This window comes from Pelobates fuscus, chromosome 4 (genome assembly GCF_036172605.1).
Source record: "Pelobates fuscus isolate aPelFus1 chromosome 4, aPelFus1.pri, whole genome shotgun sequence".
Taxonomy (NCBI): Eukaryota; Metazoa; Chordata; class Amphibia; order Anura; family Pelobatidae; genus Pelobates; species Pelobates fuscus.
This window is the reverse complement of record NC_086320.1, coordinates 167,252,323-167,274,715: the sequence shown is the minus strand read 5'-3', so window position 1 is coordinate 167,274,715 and position 22,393 is coordinate 167,252,323. Positions and strand designations below refer to the sequence as shown.

At 39.4% G+C, this 22,393-nt stretch overlaps 1 protein-coding gene across 2 annotated transcripts in view; it reads left to right on the top strand.

Annotated features, from left to right (window-relative positions):
• The window catches only part of RREB1 (ras responsive element binding protein 1), a 93,995-nt gene that overhangs the window by 37,691 nt on the left and 33,911 nt on the right, over positions 1–22,393 (top strand). For both annotated transcript variants that reach the window (XM_063451757.1, XM_063451758.1), the window contains 5 exons: positions 4,819–4,939; positions 7,599–7,715; positions 8,275–8,477; positions 11,250–11,339; positions 12,822–12,985. In XM_063451757.1, coding sequence (XP_063307827.1) covers positions 4,819–4,939; positions 7,599–7,715; positions 8,275–8,477; positions 11,250–11,339; positions 12,822–12,985 — 695 coding nt within the window. The remainder of the gene's footprint in view (positions 1–4,818; positions 4,940–7,598; positions 7,716–8,274; positions 8,478–11,249; positions 11,340–12,821; positions 12,986–22,393) is intronic.

Below are 22,393 nucleotides of genomic sequence, written 5' to 3'. Positions count from 1 at the left end.
GCTCAAGGAAGTAATGTTTAAACCAGCTGAACAGACCCCTTTAGCTAAGAGCAGCACCATTGTTGACAAAAGCAGGAAATCCAGTTTATAATCTTTACATTGCTACACCAGCAGCTGAAGATAGCCTTTCTTTCCCAACATATACATACATTCCACTGCAGCCTGTTTCCATATCCTACAGGAGCTGTGAACAGATTAAATCCCCTCACAAACTGTGTAGTGTACTGTATTCCTACCATATTTTTCTTTTTAGAGGTAATATGCTATTTTAACTTAATTTTATGTATTACTTTTTATTTATTTTAGGCAAGGTGCATTTTTTTTTTTTTTTATAATTATGTTTTACATTCCGTGTGAGTGTAAGGCAAAACATCCCTGGTGGTTGCATGCCCACAACTCCCAATATGTTTGGTCAGTCTGAAGGCTGTCAAATCATCATGAGAGTTCTTATTGTAGAACAATTGGAGACCTGCATTTTGTCCATCCTACACTGTGCAAATAAATAACAAAGAAATATTCAGAGCATCGTAAATATTTTTGTGCACATAATATACATGGCATTAAATTGGTGGCATATTGTTCAACTGTAAAATTAGCTAGTTTTCAACAATATATACTGAAATCATGTATGCTAAACACCTTCTGTAAACGCTCAGTATCAAATGTGTTTTTGTTGAACTAAGTAATATCTCGTACAAAAGTTCTGTATTGTTAAGTTTTTAATGTGCGTGTACGTATGTGTATGCTTTGCAGTATGATTAGTGTGGATCTGCAAGTGAAAACATGTAAGTTTTCAAGAAAACTTTTCTTAAAAAAGCAGGTTTGTACATTATATATTATAAGTTATCAGAGCCATTTGTTTTAATTTCCAGGCAGAGAAGTCTTTGCAAAAAAAAGAATTGGGATTTTTTAGGTTGGATTCATTTGAGGATTATTTACTATGAGGTTCTCTTTTCGTCTTAAATCCTGGCCTCTTGTACTTCTTCCTGTGTAATCTGTTTCGAAATCTGTCCAAAAGGATCTTAACTGGTAATACTGTTTTTTGGTTTGTTTTTTACCATTTTGAAACTCTCACTCATCATAGTGACTGTAATTATGTGTAACATTCTGTCAGATTATTGGCCAAAAAGATCTTGATAAAGGCTGTAGCATCCTGATTGGCTGAAGTGCAGGGTGTTAATCTCCCCAGTGAGCACTGGTTTTCACACATTCCTCAACTTAACTCCACAAAGCTTGGCTTGGTAAAGAAATCACATATTTCAAAGAATATACAGCCCTCAAACTATATGTACAACTTTACTTACCCCATCACAAATCTTGGCCAGGTTGATTGAATGACTTTAGTCCGTCACACTTTTCCTCCCCCTACTGCCATTATTATTATTATTATTATTATTATTATTATTATTATTATTATTATTACAATACAATTCAAATACTGCACACATCCACATAGAGTATAGAATACACTGTGTGATCATGGATAGTGTAATTACATAAAAATAGAAAGTAAAATGTATTGGCGCGTGCAGACAAGCATCTGCTCCTCCTGCTTAAACTGCACATGATTCTTATGATCTCAATATTTTAATTGTTAGCCAAGTAAATGGCTAGATATATTTTTAGTAAGCCTAAATAAAACAAATCATTGAAATGAAAGTACTGTTTTCTGCTTGACTATGTGATCCATGATGGTTTAATTTTGTTTGTGGGAGTGGTAGAGTACATGAACACCCCTTCTGTGCTGAATAGGTTAAAGAGAAGACAAGTTTTGTCCTTGAATTCAAATTCTGTAAATACAGCGTGTACAGGTACATGTGACTTTGTGCAGGTGAGGTGTGCAGTTTCTCTGTGCGTAATTCTGTATATTGGAAATCTTTCAGTAAATGTGTGAGGGCAGGCTGCCTTATCAAAGTGATGTCTGTTTTACAAGGATACACAAAAAAAGCGGAGCTAGGAACAGGTTTATAGGACCTATTGCTTCATCCCACTTGTAATCATTAGCTCTCCTTGTCAGGCATAGGAGGCAAAGTGCATGTTGATGGAGTGCTTTTTTTTGTTTGTTTGTTTTTTTTTTTTTTGGTCTGTTGGCTTGTTCCATTTTTGTGTTCATTTTTTTTTCCCTTCCATTTTTTCCCCCTTTCCGTTATCTCTTTGCCGTTTTTTTAACAGCTAACCTCATTTACAGACAACTCATTTTTCTCAGGCAGTTTATTTTTTTTTTGGCAGGGCTGTGTTTGCGGATGGAACTGCCGTTACTGGTACTATTCTGTATAATAGTTGAAAGAGGAGGGTGGAGTGGGCTGCTGTTTGTTGTACAATTTGCTTGGGCCTAGGTGAGGGTTAGCCATTGTTTTGCCTTCTTGGCACATTTGACATCGGGTGATATATATATTCTTTGTGTTAATTTCTGGAAGGAAATCCTAATATATGTTTTATTATTTTTTTATTTTGTTCTCCATTCAATGTAATTCTCCACATCAGAACACAGAAACAGAACAAGTAACAACAAGGCCCATTGTTATCTCTTAATGTTTTATAAAGTAGCTGCTGGGTTGAATTTGATTAATAAAATGCCATGCTAGTATACTTGTACTACTTATGCCAGTTCTAATAGATCTGTCCTCTCATTCATCCATTAAAGCAATGAATATCTCTAGTTGATGATTATTTAGGGCGGGCCATGATATTATCACTTGAGACAGTTTTTAAAACCAATTACCGTTCAGAAACATTTACAATATATGGCTATCAAAATATTCCTCTACACCAGGGCTGTCCAACCTGCGGGCCCCCCAGATGTTGCTGAACTACAACTCCCATGATTCTTTCAATGAAATAGCGAATCACGGGAGTTGTAGTTCAGCAACATCTGGGGGGCCGCAGGTTGGACAGCCCTGCTCTACACTATAAAACACAGTGCATCTAAACAGTCAGTCTGTGTTCAGTCCATTTATTTTCTTCTTTCCATTAAATGCTTATAATTTCAAATTGTGGCATAGTACTATACTTATAGGTATACTTATACATATCTGTTAGACATATTGTGCTAAAAGTGCAGAATGCATGATCTTTTCATTGAAATCACATTTGTGCACACACTGTGCTGCTATTTTTTTTATTTTTTTTTAATAATTTATCTATATATTTTTTTCTTTTCTTCAAAGCACAAAAACAAAGTAGCTCCTGGTAGCATCCTTATTTGTGTATTATTATTATTTTTTAATTAATCTTCCACTACCTTCCCTTCTTTTTTCCACCTCCCTCTTACTATCCTCAATTTACACAAAACAAAAGAGTTTGGTAAGGTGTGGTACATTTTAGAGGACCACTTCAACTCCAGTAGATGAAAGGAACAGCCATTTCCTGTGTATTTTCACACTAACACATCATGTCGGCTCCCATCATTTCTCAACTATGCAACCTGTTTACTTGATTGAAGCCATTCTGCAAGCCAGATAAAAATGTTGCCAGTTACACTAGGTACACAGAATGCACGCTGTGCCTTCCTTTTTGATGGTATAAGTCCATAGAGAGATTCTTCAGGAATGTATTCCTTCATCCTCTGGCAATCACATGACAATCCAAGCTAGCTTTTTTTTCTGGATATCTGCTTTATATATTGGCTTTATATATTATGTGTTTATCTCAAATGTATCACTTGTGCTATTTTGTTTTTAAATCTCTATCTCACACTGGTGGCAGTATAGTGGATTGACATCTAAAGGATAAATACATTTCATTCAAGATGTTATGAGGTGCTTTCTCCCAACCAGCTTAGTATGTAATTTTTAGAATTTTTCATAAAGCACCAACATGTTCCACAGTGCAGTACAATGGCTAAATTGTAAACACTTTTGAAGGACAAATGGAGATATTCTGAAAGAAGAGGAGATGAGTGCCCTGCTTAAACAAACAAGTTCACAATGTAGAATTTACAATCTTATCATATTTATCCCTACATAATGCTGCTCCAACATACCTATCCTCTCTCATACACAAGTATGTCCCGTCGAGACCCCTGCGCTCATCCCAAGACCTACGCCTATCCTCTGCCCGGATCCCCACCTCTGACACTCGCCTTCAAGCACTCAATAAACCCTTCTCTAACAAACTATTTAATTCCCCTACTTTAACCCTTTGTGTCACTATACCCCACTCCCTCTAGCATGTAAGCTCATTGAGCAGGGCCCTCAACCCCCTCTGTTCCTGTACGTCCAGTGGTCTGATCTCAATTATGTGTCTGTTAGTCCACCGATTGTACAGCGCTACGGAATTTGTTGGCGCTATATAAATAATATAATAATAATAATATATACATTTGTTTATTTGTGCTCTGCTTTACTTAAGCATTAGTAGATGGGTATTTTCAATTGGGCTTTACACATCAGATTATTACTTATAATTACATTATTAATGCCAAAGATGAAAGGAACACTTTGTTTGTAATACAAAGACGAATTTCCTAAAACTAACTTGTTTCTGTGCCCCAACATCAAGCACCCTCTCCAGCAGCCACCACAGACACACATTGCAGGGCTGTAAATGAGATGATGTGGTCTGGGTGTCTAGAGTGCCAATTTAAGTGTGTTTTAATGCATACAAAGAATGTGTGTGTATATAGGTCACACACCTATATTGTATATGTACTGAAATGTTATATATTGTAGCTTACTTATGCAGTCCGATTGTTTTTTTTTGACAGATATTTTTTCTTTTTTTCTTTCTAGTAATCTTCATCTCCATTAGTCAGTTAATGCTCTCTGTATACTCTGCATGGCGTAAAACAATGTTTTTCTCTTGCTATCTGTCCTGTAGGCTGCTGTGTACTGGTGCTGTCCTGGAGGAGGTGTGAAAGGGATGCTGCCAGCAAACTACTCTAGCGGGCCTTGCCAGTTTCAGCATTTCCAGCAACAGCCAGGGAGCTTGGTGGTTGAAGGTCAGTTGGAAAATACTTCCTGTGTAACTTCCTTAGTTCATTAAGTCATGTTCTTTCTACACGATTTCACATTTAATCGCAGTGTCCGTAAACAGCTCATTCAGGAAGAAGCACAGGTGTGAGCTGAAAGTGCTATACACTGAAGTTTGAGATAAAATTGGTGTTGTGATTTTGTAAGAATGTGCATCCTCTTAAGTGGGTGGTGCCCACAATTTCTTTTGAATAATTAGCTACCTGGATGAACTTTAGAACTTTATGATTCAATACTGAAACAAAAGTAGCGGATATTTAACCTGACCATGAATGAGTAACTTTAACTGAATATTTGTTTTGCCAAGTGGCCTGTTTTTACTATCCAAGCTTGTCAGAAGGAAGTGATTGGTTTTGCAGAACAATAGAATACTTCACTCAGTTACAGTATTAAGATACAAAGGAATAGATTAACTAAATGTTTCAGAAATTGTCCAACAGTAATTTGTGCTGGAGAGCAGTTGATTCTGTTTCATTATTTGTTTATATATGTGCTCTAAATTGAGACCTTTGTATTTTTGGATTGTCACAGATTTATCAAATAACATTCTAGAAGTTATTATTTTGTACTTGGATATCGAGTGGCACTGGGCACTCCTGAGAGCCCTTTCATGATATGTTAGAACTTTGTGGCACATAGCAATTTAACCTTAAAGAGCAATCTCCACACACACATAGTAGTTTAGGCTGTGTCCATGTAAATGCTTTTAATGTGATTTTGTTTCACCATGTACTAGATCCCGATTCACAAACAAGATGTGCTTTTGTGAAGTACTTAAGTTTTGTAGTCATTATCATCTTTTCAAAGATTGTTTTCAGAAACCAAGCAGGGAGTCTACAGCACACAGTTAATAATCAGTTAAACAGATACAAACCTGAAACAGAAAGGCACCTTTGTGAGCTACTACAAGTGACTCTAGACAAGTAAAACAAAAGGCTCGTGTCATCACAGCTAGGTTAATTGGCACCCTTGCTTAGGGGAACCAGGATGTTTAATCCTTGCATTGCTTCACTGACTTGTTCTGAGTCTTAGCAAATGCACACACAGGTTGTATGCTGGAGCTGCTAAAGCTGTTGGAAACATAATGTTCACTCTCAACTGGACAATCTGTGTGCTATATAGCTATGACTTCTCCCTATTTTCCTCAACTGAAGATCCTTCTTACATGTGGTCTGTGAAAGAACACATGAGCAGCAACTGGAGGCAAGATTATTGTGGCTCCACAGGCAGATGTACTTTGTGTGTAATGTGCTGTAGTTTCATCTTCTCCATGAGTCAGAGCTGCGGCTGAATGTAGTCAGGCACCACTTCCCTTTCACTCCTCCCATCTTTCATTGCCGTCCCAGCATATTCTTCTTCCCTGACTTGTGCTTTTAAAGCTCTGATGCTGAAAGGATGTGCAAAACATAGCATCAGAACACTGTAGCAACATTTACTATGATGAGAGAACTTTCAAATGATTTTATTGCTCCTTAAGGAAAAAAGAGTGGTATCCTTGATTTGTAATTACAAATACAGCGTAGTAAGCAAAAAGTAAAATTTTAAGGGGATCTGAAGCACAGCAAACCAAAGTGTAGTCTCGCTCTGTTGATAATATATGTATAAAACATCACATAGTGTCTGATTAAGCTCAGATTCTAAAAAAGAAAGAGAGATTATGCTGTAAAAGGGAATTTTTTTTCTGTTTTATAGACTCAGCATACCCTCAGTGTTTCCTTGATAAGGAAATTTAATTGAGCAAACTTCTTCCTGCTCTTTACCGAATGGGAAACAACAAGCTGGGTTGGGGTTGCAATGACTTGTTACTTATAGCTCAAAAAAAATGCCTCATGTTGCATTATTACTACATTTGTTAGGCATACTTGGCTTTCACTATTGATGAAGAAACCATCTTTATTTTCTGTTTGTTTCATTTTTTTCCTCTTTTATTTCTCCTTAAATCGTAATTGGATTTTTTGCCAAATCTCAATTCTAAGAAATGTAAAATAAGATATAACTAAACTAGCAAATGTTTAAAACTTCATTTTTCAGTGTGTAGTCTAGTTTGGTACAGTCCAAGTATAGTTGACTTTATGCTCTTCACCTCCCCCAGCTGGTTGTATGGAAGCGTAGCTCCAAATGCCAGCAGCCCTCTCGGCATAGTGTTTTGTAGATACTCCCTCCTTGCCTCCACAGTTTTACTAAATGGGATGGTGTAGAAAAAAATATCCTTAGTATGTGTATTCATGTACATATAAATACACATGTATGTAATGTAATATAGATGTGTGTATATACACATACGTACAGCATATAATATTTTGTCTATATTGTATGTGCATGTTAAAAATTAGAACAGTGTGGGATATGTATGAAGATTTACTTGTGTCAAAACTGATGGTAGTGCTACACGTTTAATAATAATCTGCACAGATGTTTAAGTAGAACCCAAAAAATAATCATTGTAACACCTGCCCTCGACTTTATATGTGTTTAAAAAAAAAAATACTATATCTGTCTTTCTATCTATCGATCGATCTCAGGAGGCTTTGTTATAAAGAGTTGTTCTGTTAAATTGGAAACTGTGAAATGTGTTGTACACCAAGTATGTGTGATGATACCCTGAGATGTATTATTCTACCCCAACAGCCAGAGTCCTTGCTCTGAATGACTCCATATTAGATGTCACTAAAAGCACGTTGGAAGAGAAAAACATCAAGCAAGTCACACCGCCTAATCTAGATAACATGGCCATGGAAAATGGAGGTAATTACTTTGAAACAGAAATAAGTACTTTATATATTCTTATTCTTATAGTGTAATAGTCTGTGTCTTATTGTCAAAGTCAAGCAGGCTTCCTGTTTTTAGGGATAACACATAAACGCACTATATCAGCCGCAATTTAGGACTTTGGGTGCTGGAAGAGCCCTTTTTTTTTTTTTTTATTTTTTTTTTTAATATATAAACCGCTTAACAGCTTTGACAGAAAAATGATGCCTGGCACCATAACCTTTACACTAAGATGTACTGGTTATGGTGCTTAGAGTATCTTTCTAATTATATTTCTGTAACAAGCAATTAAATGCATCTCGTAAAGATTGCCCCCTGGCACTGCCTACATTTCTGCCAATGCATTTTATATATATATATATTGTGTGTGTTTAATGGCTTACATAGCAGCAAATCTGTGTTAATGAAAATCACATGAAAAATTTAAATATTCAGAAGTGTGTTAAATGTTTATTATTGGTGAGGTATACTTCACAAGAATAACAAGTATTTGTGTTCCTTTCTTTCTTTCTTTCTTTCTTTTTTTCCTTTGCAGAGCAAGAGCCTATGAGCACTTCAGAGCCATTAAAACCAGTCGGCCTTCTTAATGGATCAGAAGTAAATGACTTGTCATCTGTCAATGCCATGATGTCAGCAGTGATGAGCGCAAACAATGTTTCTGAAAATAGCGGGAGTCATCAAAACACTAAATCACCAGCTAAATCTCCTGCTCCCAATCGGATTGGCAGAAGAAATCAGGTATGTCAAATCTGTTAGTGACCGTCCAGAAAACATACTTAAAGGACCACTCTAGTGCCAGGAAAACATACTCGTTTTCCTGGCACTAGAGTACCCTGAGGGTGCCCCCACCCTCAGGGACCCCCTCCCGCCGGGCTCTGGAGAGAGGAAGGGGTTAAACTTACCTCTTTTTCCAGCGCCGGGCGGGGAGCTTTCCTCCTCCTCTCCATCTTGATCGCGACGTCATCGGCTGAATGCGCATGCGCGGCAGGTGCCGCGCTCGCATTCAGCCGGTCGCATAGGAAAGCATTTACAATGCTTTCCTATGGACGCTTGCGTGCTCTCACTGTGATTTTCACAGTGAGAAGCACGCAAGCGCCTCTAGGATTTGGAGGCTGGATTAACCCTCATTATAAACATAGCAGTTTCTCTGAAACTGCTATGTTTATAAAAAAAAGGGTTAATCCTAGAGGTACCTGGCACCCAGACCACTTCATTAAGCTGAAGTCGTCTGGGTGCCTAGAGTGGTCCTTTAACCCCTTAAGGACACATGACATGTGTGACATGTCATGATTCCCTTTTATTCCAGAAGTTTGGTCCTTAAGGGGTTAATCATGTGCTGATATTAATGCATGGCCACCTGCGCATGTTTTATTCTCTGCAAACAATGTCCATTTTCTTAACTTCTAGAATACCTGATTTTAGGCTACATGAAATGCAGAGTCGATGTTACATTGTGTCAGCAGCACAATAAGGGGCATGTAGTCACCATTGGAGCACCTGAACGGTCTGCTCAAAACCTGGCCATATTACTCTTTTCTCAAAAAATGTAAAGATATTGTGTTCTTTCAAACTCACAGGATTATTATTAGAGTGAGAATTTAAAGTGAATTTAAGACCAAAGTAGCCAAACTGAAAGCATAGCTAACTTGGAGAATGTTTCCAGTTTTACTATTTTGACCTTACATTTGTAATTCACTTTGAATTAACTTTTAAATTCTCACTTAAATGAATAACCCCCTGAGGTTTATTCATTAATTCATTTAAAAAAAAAAAAAAAAGGGGGTAACATCTAATATTTTTAGTGTTGATTATTTATTATTCCTTCCCTCAAATGACCAGGATCCAGGATTCCTATGCTTTCAGTATTTACCACAGTGTGGAAAGGCTTAATATATTTGTTCATAAAACTCCAAAATACTCATGCCAAGATTAAATGGTTTAAAGAAATCCTGGAAATATATAATGTGATGGTCAAACTCTATAGTACAATAATATATGCATTGTAAAGCAAATTAAAGGGACATCCCCATTTGATGGAGAATGTCAAAACCTTCCTACGCATTGCTGTAGTATACCCTAGCCTGTACAGGTAACCTCCTAGTATTCATGCCTGTACTTCCAACATCCGAATATTGTCCTAGGTTGTGTTTGTGATTATTCATACTTATAATTTGCCCTGTTAATGCTGGATCTTGAGTTATTGTTATCTCTGAACATATTAATCACACCATATTGGTGAAATGCCGCCTGTGTATCATATCATAAAAACACAACTGGAACAGAAGTTCTATCTCTCTGTAGTGAACATATGAGCCTTGCATTTGAAATTATGGTATGCAGCCACACTGTGCTGGTATTAAGGAAAGTTTGAAGCATGGTTAATGATAAACCCCTGTGTAAACATTAGTTTTCTGTAGCAGGGCTTGTATTATGTGATTCTTCATTTCAAGGTGAACCACCAATCACTCTGTTTTTGTTTAATATGCCTGTGTAAAAAAATCCTTTGAATACATCTAGTGTAGGAATATGCACGGTCAGGTTAGAACCTGTGTCTGACATGCATATAAAGACCTAAGGTGTAGTTATTATATTTATTTATAAATAAAGTACATACATTCAAAAACTCCAAATAACCAAAAAAGGCCATTTTCATTTTAGAGCATGTGGTGTGAGGTACATATAATCTGGGGCATTCTAGGTAGCTTCCTGACCCAGCTATAACCATTTGTGTAAATGAAAATGTAATTTAGAACAAGACCAAAGTATATTATTTAAATCACAAACACGTTTGTTGTAGTTTAAATACAGGAGTCGTATTGCAGTGACTCTCTATTGTATTAAACTCCCGTACACACGAACAAAATAATTTTCTAGAAAATTGGGGCTCAAGGAGGGAGAGATGAATTTGGATAAGTTGAAGATTTTTTTTTTGTTTTGTTTATTGAATTGTTAGTATGTCAAAATATCATGACTAACATATTTGGGCCACCTCCTTTCCAGAAACTATTACTATTTTCCTGTTTAATTTTTTTTTCCAGAGTCTAGTAAGATATTCTTGAAAAAATTGGCAGATTAGAAACAATTAGATTCTCCAACTTGGCTATTTTTCCAGCTTAGCTCCCAAAATGTGTAATTCTCTAGTCATTTTCTGGTTTAGTGAACTTTTTGTTTTATTATTTTTTTACTTTTGTTTTCTGACTTAACTTTGAGCATGTTCATTTGTGGCTATTTTTGACTTGATATGCAATCTTTTGTAGCATAAAAAACTATAAATAAAGCAAAAAAATAGCTATAACCAAGAGTTAACAAAAAAATGTAGGATTTAGGAGCCCATTAGACCAATTATTGGCCCAAACTGTTTTTTGCTAGGAGCTAACCTAGGACATGCATGCAGAGATTTCTATTTAAAATAAAAAATCACTGTATGCCTATAACCCTTGTTACTGAACACTTTGTAATACTCATATTGCCTGGTGAAACAGCATTTGTTTTTCTTTTATTCTGTAATAGGAGTCAAAGGAGGAGAAATCATCATACACCTGCCCTTTGTGTGAGAAAGTCTGCAATTCACAGCATCAGCTAACTATGCACATCCGTCAGGTATGGCACAGCTCAACTTAGTCTTATTAAATCACCAACATGTTTCTCTTTATAAGTGCATTTTGTTTTTTTAATGCTCATCAAGTTAAAAAGCTTGTTTTCACAAGACCGAATTTATTCAAACAACATTTTAATTTTTTCTTTATATGGTGGTATGTCACCATAATATGTGGTTAAATTGAACAGCATTATGATGCAAATGTGCTTTTTACTTATCTGGTTAAAAACATGTGTTTCCAAATTGCAGCACACGTATAGATCAGACATATTATGTCTAATGAGTTTGTGTATTACATACTTAACCAGAGGCGTACAGAATTATTTTTATTATAATCTCCTCCTGATTCATCTGTAGTTTTGGGGGAGAAATTAACACCATAGGGGCACATATGACTTTCACACACTAATTGCTCCGTGATTGTCGTTCTTTCCCCCCCCCCCCCACATTCACTTGCATGAAGAAAAACTTGCATATTAAAGGAGCACTATAGGGTCAGGAACACAAACATGTATTCCTGACCCTATAGTGTTAAAACCTCCATCTAGCCCCCTGGTCCCCTCATGCCTCCGTAAATGTAGTAAAATCTTACTTGTATTCAAGCTTGAAACTGCTGGCCTTGTCCCTGTTTCCTTATGACCTGCCCACTGCCTGCTGACATCAGCAGAAGTGGTAGCCTGATCCAATCACAATGCTTCCCCATAAGATTGGCTGAGACTGATAAAGAGGCAGATCAGGGGCAGAGCCAGCACAATTCAAACACAGCCCTGGCCAATCGGCATCTCCTTATAGAGATGTGTTTAATCAATGAATCTCTATGAGGAAAGTTCAGTGTCTGCCTGCAGAGGGAGGAGATACTGAATGTTTGGATGCATTTTAGTCAGCCATGACTCAGGAAGGATCTCTAACAGCTATCTGAGGAGTTGCCAGTGAAGTTATCACTAGGCTGTAATGTAAACACTGCATTTTCTCGGAAAATACGATGTTTACAGCAAAAAGCATGAAGGTAATTCTACTCATCAGAATAAATTCAATAAGCTGTAGTTGTTCTGGTGACTGTAGTGTCCCTTTAATAATAGAGTTTTCTGCAGTTGCTTGTTTGCATTAACAAGAATAAGAATAAATCAAGTGAATGGTAACCACTTATAGCTTGAATGGATTTTCGGGTTGAGACCAGACCTTTAATTGGTGTTAGCTCTTCCTGGTCTGGAAGAGGTTGTCTGATGATCATTGCTTGTTTATGTGCAACAGAAGCAAGAAATGTAATGAAACATCAGTCAACAGATTTGTATATTAACATTTAAAATTAACCATTTAATTTGTCTGAACCTCTGCTTGCTGATGTGCCACGTTGGACTTTAAAAATATTGTTTTATTGGTGATGTATTATGCTATAATATAATATTTTTGAAAGTCTAGCAGTTACAAGTAAATTTGAAACCTATTTACATTGAATTGTCAGTGATTTATTTATTTATTTAAAGCATAACACAGACACCGGAGGGACAGACCATAGCTGCAGCATCTGTGGAAAATCTCTGAGTTCAGCCAGCTCCCTCGACCGCCACATGCTTGTTCACTCTGGAGAAAGGCCTTATAAATGTAACATGTGTGGGCAGTCTTTCACCACTAATGGGAACATGCACAGGTGAGTGTTGAGAATAGGTAACCGTGCTCCAGATATATCTGTTTTTGAAGGTTTGTCAAAACAATCAAGCAGGTGTCTACCGGTAATGTATAGATGCGGTAGAAATCATTCCTTTATATTGTCGTGGAAATCTTGAGGCTGTTGCTGTGATATGAGATGCCAAACTCATTTTTCTCTTTTGGTCAAGCAGCCAAATATTAACACGGTACTGATATTGTCAATTAAACATTTAGCAGTACAGAACATAGTCCCAGGGAGGGAGTGCCAGCTTTTTTCCTGATTGTTTAGGTGCCAGAAAGAACACAATCCTGCAAGTGCAAGAGCCCTTTTTCTGAAACAAAAGTGGAGAGCAGAGTGATAAGGGTGGAGCACTGAACTGTAGTGCCTGCAGAAAAATGGAAATGTCTCCACTTGTTTAACTCATTGTGTTCATTTGTGCCTTAGTTATAATTTTGGCCCAGAAATGTAGAGTCTAATTGATAGGACAACAAAGTAGGAATGGTGTTTTCTCACTTGCACTGGTTATTAAATGTGTAAATGTGACCTATTGGGTAGAATGCATGTTTTATTGGATTGTCCAAAAGACTAAAATAGTTGGAACGGCTGGTTTAACATAAACCATTAAATGTATTGGAGAACTATGATCAAGTTTTGAAGGTTAATCCATATCACAACTTTTCAGAGCTCATTATTTCAAAGGTATTTAAAGGAACACTACAGTGTCAGGAACACAAACCTGTATTCTTGACCCCATAGTGTTAAAATCACAATTTAGGTGGCTTGCCCCCTTTACCCTTTTTAAAAGGGTAATACAACTTACCTTATTTCCAGCTCTTCACAGGTCTGCAGGCACTGGCCCTGCCCCTGGAATTGATGATCTCAGCCAACCAAATGCTTCCCCATAGGAAATTGTCAAGGAGGTGGGGCTAGGGCAGGGCCAAACTCTGGTTTGCCCAATCAACATCTACTCATAGAGATGCATTGAATCAATGCATCTCTATGAGGAAAGTTCAGCTTCTCCATGGAGAGCCATCTGAGGAGTGGCCAGTGGAGGTATACCTAGGCTGTATTTTAAACACTGCCTTTTCTCTAAAAAAAAACAAAAAACAAAAAAAAAAAAACACTGCAAAAGCCTGAAGGGGATGATTATATTCACTAGAACAAATACAATAAGCTGTAGTTGTTCTGGTGACTATAGTGTCCCTTTAAGCACATTAATTAAATGTTTGTCCTGTAATTGCAAGGGAGAAGATTGTATCAATCTGCTATCAAGCACTTTTTTTTAAAAAAAATTTTTTAATGAAACTTGTAAAAAGGCGATGATTGGGGAAAACCGTTTCAAAATATATAAGTGTGTGAAACCAATGTATGTCAAGTGCTCTTAACATTCTTCATCAAGGTTACATTGGGAGAGTTATTGAAGTGACACTAATAGATATTCTCTAAAAGTGGTGTAGTCACCATGGAATCCAAGGGATTCAACAGTGATATCCATTGATTTCCAAATTAATTGGGGAATTTATAGAACTTTGCTTCACTTTTCTAGTTTTATTTAAACTTTGTTATAAATTAAAATAAAAAAAAACTGCATATCATGTCAGCAGTCAAAGCCAGAGAGTGAAAATATTATTATTATTATTATTATTATTTATAAAGCGCCAACAAGTTCCATAGCGCTGTACAATGGGTGGACTAACAGACATGTATTTGTAACCAGACAAGTTGGACGCACAGGAACAGACGGGTTAAGGGCCCTGCTCAATGAGCTTACATGCTAGAGGGAGTGGGGTCTAGTGACACAAAAGGTAAGGGTAGGAAAGTAGGTTGCTAGGATAGTATTCATTGTGGGCTTAGAGTTTTGATGACTGTTTCAGGAGAGAAATCAGGGTGCGGAGAGGGAAAGCTGTTCAGTTTAATATGCTTTCCTAAAGAAGTAAGTTTTCAAAGATTATTTTTGAATGGGTGGAGATTGGGTGAGAGTCTAACAGAGAGAGGAAGGGCATTCCATAGGAACGGTGCAGCCCTAGAGAAGTCTATAAGGTGAGCATCAGAGGTAGGAGTACAAACAGAGGTTAGACGTAGGTCTCCAGCTGAGCGTAGGGGCCTAGATGGGACATATGTGTGTATTAGTAAGGATAAGTAAGTGGCAGCAGCATTGTGTAGAGATTTGTAAGCAAGTGTCAGGATCTTAAATTGAGCCCTATATCTTACGGGAAGTCAATGGAGGGACTGACAAAGGGGAGGTGTGGGCGGACAGGAAGAGAAGCCTCGCTTCCGCATTCATTATAGACTGTAACGGGGCAAGTTGGAAACTTGTAAGACCACTGAGAAGCGGATTACAGTAGTCAAGGCAAGAGAGGACAGCAGCATGGACAAGCACCTTTGCCATATCAGGTGTTAAATAGGGTCCGATGCGTGCAATGTTTTGGAGATGGAAGCGGTAGATTGGACATGAGGGGCGAAGGAGAGGTCAGGGTCAAAGAGAACACCTAGGCAGTGAGCCTTAGAGGTAGAGCGGGTGGTAGCGCCATTGACTTGGAGGGAGACAGAAAAGGGAGTAGTAACACTTGAGAGCGGAGAGACCAGAAGTTCTGTTTTGGACCGGTTCAGTTTAAGGAAATGAGCAGCCATTCAGTTGGAAATAGCAGAGAGACAGTCAGAGACACGAGTCAAGAGGGGTGGTGAGAAATCAGGGGAGGGCAGAGGAATTTGCGGGTCATCTGCATAGAAATGATACTGGAAGCCAAAGGATCTGATGAGTTTACCAGATTTAGATTGAGCACAATAGGGGACAAAGGACAGACCCTTGGGAACACCAAGAGAGAGGGATTGGGGAGAAGAGGTATTTTATCAAAAGCATACCTCTGTACGTGAAAGAATACATGGTTATATGACAAGGCTCATGATGCAGAAGTTCATCTGCACTTTAGGAGACTTAATGTTTGAAATAAATTATTACATGATACAAAACAGTTTGTAATAAGTCAGATTGATTAGAAACTATCCTCTGGATGGGGAGTGGCACACTCTCTGCCTGGGCGTTTTTGCCTTGTATAGTACAATGTATGTAAAAATCAAATAATTTTTAATAAGTTTTATTGGAACTTCATTAAATTCTCTGTACATCATTGTAAGCCTTTAAATAACATCAAGCCACAATAGTTATAGTCGTATATATTCCCCCCGTCACCCCCGCTCCCCTATCTTCCCCCCAGTGTCTGTATTCTTAATTCTCTCTAAAAAGTCATTCTAAACCACATTAGATTGTTGGAAGAAAGGTATGTCCCTTGAAAATGACTATGAACAGGCAATGCAGAGAATGTGACATGACCACTGGAGAGAATATATAACTCTCTATCCTATGCAGGCCCGGACTGGCCATCAGGCACACCGGGCAAATGCCCGGTGGGCTGCGGTGGCCATGGGCCGAGGCCGGCAGGGGAAGGTCCCAGGATCTCCCCTGCCGGTCTATGCAGGGCCGGCACTATCCGAGCGCCGGCCCCACTGTTTTCAATGAAGGGCCGGTGAGGAGATCAGAGATCTCCCTCACCGGCCCCCTTGGAGAGAAATGCGGCTGGGGAGGGAGGGAGAGGACCCGGCGGAGCTCTATCTTGCAGTTCCGCCGGGTTCCTCTCGTGAGATCCGGCACGTTGCCATGGCAACGACCGGATCTCGCGAGAGTGAACTCTAGCCCTCAGGCTAGAGTTCACTCACCACTTGACCACCAGGGATGGTGTCGGAGTGCCGGTCCCCCCTCCCACTCACCAGCATGCCGGTCCCCCCCTCCCAGGCTAAAGGTAAGAAGGGAGGGGGGGACATAATGCATACTCTTTTATTTTATTTTACCCCCCCAACACTCAATCCCTTCTAACATTCACACACAGCACACACATCACTATCACACACAGCACTCTCACTCCCATCACACACAGCACTCTCACTCCCATCGCACTCTCACTCCCATCACACACAGCACTCTCACTCCCATCACACACAGCACTCTCACTCCCATCACACACAGCACTCTCACACCCATCACACATAGCACTCTCACACCCATCACACATAGCACTCTCACACCCATCACACACAGCACTCTCACTCCCATCACACACAGCACTCTCACTCCCATCACACACAGCACTCTCACACCCATCACACACAGAACTCTCACACACATCACACTCAGCACTCACACACATCATCCACAGCACTATCACACTCGGCACTCTCACACACATCACATTTAGGACTCACACACACATCACACTCAGCACTATCACAAAACACATCATACACAGCACTCTCACACACATCACACTCAGCACTCACGCACATCATCCACAGCACTATCACACTTGGCACTCTCACACACAGCACTCTCACACACATCACATTTAGGACTGACACATACATCACACTCAGCACTATCACAAAACACATCATACACAGCACTCTCACACACATCATACACAGCACTATCACACTCAGAACTCTCACACACATCACACTCAGCACTATCACAAAACACATCATACACAGCACTCTCACACACATCACACACAGCACTCTCACACATCACACACAGCACTATCACACTCGGCACTCTCACACACAGCACCCTCACACACATCACCCTCAGCACTCACACACATCATCCACAGCACTATCACACTCAGCACTCTCACACACATCACACTCAGGACTCACACACATCGCACTCAGCACTATCACAAAACACATCATACACAGCACTATCACAAAACACATCATACACAGCACCCTCATACACAGCACCCTCACACACATCACACACAGCATCCATCATACACACATACTGCACCCCTCACATACACACCGAACCTCCCCAACACACTGCACCACACACATACACAATACTTCCATATATATATATATATATATATATATATATATATATATATATATATATATATATACGCACACACACACACTACATTCCTGACATACACACTCTGGATACCCTATACACACACTAGATTCCTTGTAAGCAAACACATACTACACCCCTAAACACACACTCTCTACAAACACTACATCACATATACACACACTATAGCCTGTATGCACACACTTGCTACATCCCCTATACACACATTCTTTACAGACCCTAGCCACATATGCACTACATTACACCACAAACACAACACGACTAAAACCGACCTTATTATACAATACCACACCACAATCAGCTCACTCTATACAAACACACACAATCCCACAAGCAGGCTCCAAACACAGCACGATACTCTTTCCTGGCATTTTTGTCTCCTGGTATCCATTTATAGAGACACCAGAGACAAGTTGCAAGGAAACACAGTGCAAGCATGTTATTAAATTTGCTTGCACTGTGCAGAACAAATACAGGGCTTTTTTCTCATGCTAGAGCTCTTTAGCAGAGCTCTGCGCATGGTCTGCCCTGGCCTGCACTTTGAGAAGGGGGCGTGTTTGTCGTTAGTGACGACAAAACACACCCTCTCTGCACCGCCCCTTCTTAGTGGGCCGCTGTGATAAAAAAATGCCCGGGCCGAATTTTTATCCCAGTCCGGCCCTGATCCTATGAGACTGTGATGATTGCAGTTTGATTTTTGGAAGTAATTTTTATATTAATAAGGCTGCTCCCCCTAGTGTCATGACTCATAAATCACTCATGACTAGGTGATACTAATTACACTTGATATGGTCATAACTTTTTAACTTGTCTGCATCTATAGTAAGACGAGATCCAATATAAGTAATCAATTTGGGGTAAAAATATGACATACAGTTGTTGGTTTTGTTTCTATGTAGTTTTATTTTAATTTATTTGTTTATGATTTTCTGCATTCATGGTGTTTGGAAATACAAAATAAGCAATTGTGCCTAAATATTTGAAACGTATGTTTGTAAACAATTGCAAAGAATGGTTATCTGACCACCCTTACGCTGCAAATATAAAGTATGACTAGGATTTGCCAAAGCTTGACATTTTAATCCCTAAATACAAGCACTTATTTGATAACCATTTTTTATGTAGCTTTCTCCCCTTGAGCCCTCCATAATATGTATTATTGCAAAAGGCACACCATCAAATCAGGCTTCTTTGTTATGTATGGAGCCTCAGAATAGTCCTTTTTGATTAATCAATTTTAATTAATTATTTGCTTCCATAAAGTTTAGGTCCAGTGAGTGCTTTAGATTTTTATACAGCTGTTTGCCATAATTATATATATATATAAAAGCACAAACACCTCCACCTCATATTTACCTGAGAAAAATACATTTTACGCTTCAGGGCTGGTGTGTCATAAGTGCAGGAATGTAATTTGAATGATCTGTAAAGTTTCTGTCCTTCCCCTCATTTCTCATAACCACTCATTCCAATCATAGGGTAGATAAGAAACCACTTTCTTGACGTTCTTTTGTTTAATTACCATCTTTTTGTCTTACTCGGCAGGCACACATGCATCACTAAATCATCCTCTCTCTTCATTCTCTCTACTCTCAGAGAGTTTAGTTTTTTGTTACAAGGCTGGTGTGTAAACACACAGGCTGTGGATGTTGCGCTTTAAGCAAATGTGTGTTTACCTTATTCTTGTTTTTTATCGAATGTCCTGTTTACGCTTTTAAAACTTCCTTACACCAGTTAAGACCTGAACTCCAGTTGTTCCTTTGCAAAGTAAAGGCATTGAGCTATCAACTGTGAGTATCTCCTGTGCCCTGCTGGGATTTTATTAATTTCCTTACTGGTATCTAAATGCCAAAAAATTAGATTAATAAACAAGATATATTATACAGACCAGGATATCTGTTATGCAAATGATTGGCGAGTGGGGGTTAAAGTGCAGATATGTGCAGGCAGCCTCTGAAAACAGGGTCATTGCCCAACCCTCTAAATCACAGAAATGAGAAAAACAAAGGTACCAGGGCACCACAATCACTATCATGTATTTATCATTACCAGCTGGAATGTTGAAATCTCATAAAAGGAGAAAAAAACATAAAAATAATAGTGTAACCTTTAATAAACATAAAATGTATAAAAACACAAACACACACTCACATGGAGAAGTTGCACATATTTAAATTGTTTTAAAAGTGCTTGTTGCAGGGGGGTGTGGCCAACCAAGCAACCGAACAGACGTCTAAAAGAGGAGCTCCGCTTAAACTGCTAAAAAAAAAGAGAACTTATACCAATATATCCGCTCCCACACATTGACACCCCACGGCCCCACACACAGAGACGACCATGGGACGAAAGAACAAAAAAAACAAGCAACAAGAGGCATCGAAAATGCCTGACATTAGGCTCTCATTTGAGAGGCCGACTCCGCGCACGCCTGCTAAGATGGCGCTGGAGGCTCAGAGCGATGGAGAAGCCTCAGTGGAATCCAAAGACGAGCAGGAGGAACAGGCTTCCACATCAGGAAGCAGCATGCACTCGGAATCAGAGGCAGAGGGAGATTCATTGCCGGCGACATGGAGAGACATTAGAAACCTCCTGCAGGACTTCAGGAAGGTGTGGAAGGCAGACCTCAAAGGAGCCCAAGCGGATCTGGGTAATCTCACAAATAGAGTAACCGATCTAGAGACAAGGGAGGCGACACGAGATACTCGAATACAGGCCACCCACGACCAGATGGAGAAAATGACCACCCAGATCCAGAAACTTACCCGAACGGTGACTGTGCAAGATTCCAGGCAAAGGCGCCGCAACATCTGAGTCAGAGGGGTTCCTGAGCACATTGGGGGACCAGAGCTACTCCCCTTCCTGCAAAGAATGGTGACAGCCATGGGCCTAAAGAGGGGGGAGAGCAACCCGCTGCTGGTGTCAGCGTTCAGGATACGCAAATCAGAATCGGCTCCCGCGGAAGTACCCAGAGACCTCATAGCAGTAACATCTGATGTGGCAGCAAGGTCTGCAATTATGGCATACTCCAGAGACACTGGCAACATCAACTTTGAGGGCAGCTCGATAACGATATATGCAGACCTACCGTTCGCGGTATTGACGGAGAAAAGGAAACTGGCCCCAACTGCAAAACGACTGCGAGGCGCAAAAATTAAATACCGATGGGGGATGGACGGAACATTGGAAGTCCCAGGAGACAACAGGGTGACTACACTAGATTCAACCGGTGACCCGGAAGCCTTCCTTCAGAGTCTGCATCAGTCAAGACCACACAGCTAGCGGGAATAAACGAACATGGCATCTGCCCAGAGACTGCATATATCGACACCAGGGGAATCTACCCAATGCAGGAGAGTGGAGATAAAACGCCTAACTCCGACATAGGGGACTTTGCTCACCTTACCCACCTTACAACCGACACATAGACCTTACATAACAATCAGTCCTACACACAGGGCCCATAGCCTGCACTCAAAACATACATGTCCAACACACGAGTACATAATGCACAAAGGTTTGTCCCTCTTGATAACCCTGACATAATCAGTAACACCATACCACGTTATATAAAATGTTATGGTCTATGAGACACATTGAATGCCACAACCCATACGTGAAGGCACAACATTGTTATGTTATTACGAATCATATATTGGAAAAGTGTTTTATTGTATATAAAACTCCAATAAAATATAAATTATTAAAAAAAAAAAAAAAAAAAAAGTGCTTGTTGCCAAAGGCAAAAGTCCTATAGGTGCAGTCCAGTCCACAGTGAAAGTTTTTCTATGGGCCCAAACCTTGGAACTCGCTTACTCAACGTGCCTTACTGCTGCTCGACGCGTTTCGTTTCAGGAGACTTCCTCAGGAGTTTGTGATTATGGCGCCCTTGTCCCTTTGTTTTTCTCTATTCCAGGATATCTGTTAAACCTCCTGCAAGGAGGCCTTACAACTCCCATCAGCCATGTAATGTAGTGCAATGACAGATGGGCATCTAACCGCATCCCACATTTTTTTTTTGGTGTCTGGGAAATTGCTTGAGCGTAATTGCTTTCACCAACTTGGCTCGGTGTGAGTAGTGTTAACCAAAACACGATTTAACCCTTCTTGGATTAAGTGTGATGAATATTAATCCTTTTAGAGTTGGGTGTTTATTGCCCAATGCAATGAGTTAATCCAAGTAGAGATAGAATGTGTTGTTCATCAACTCTGGCCTTCTGTATGAGAATTCCTATGTGTGCCAAAACTTCACAGGATAAGAGCTAGTGCAGCACACACATCTACGAGAACCGGACACTTTCCCTCTATATCACAGTGATAGGCAACCTCAACCAGTACCAAAGGTGTTAATTAATCTGTGAGTGAACCTGATGCTGAGCTGGGATCAACAGCAATTTTCTCATCTTCCAAGTTGTCATGCATCTTTTGACAAATGTGAGGTCCGGGCTGGGATTTCACCTTAATTCACACAGAACACACAT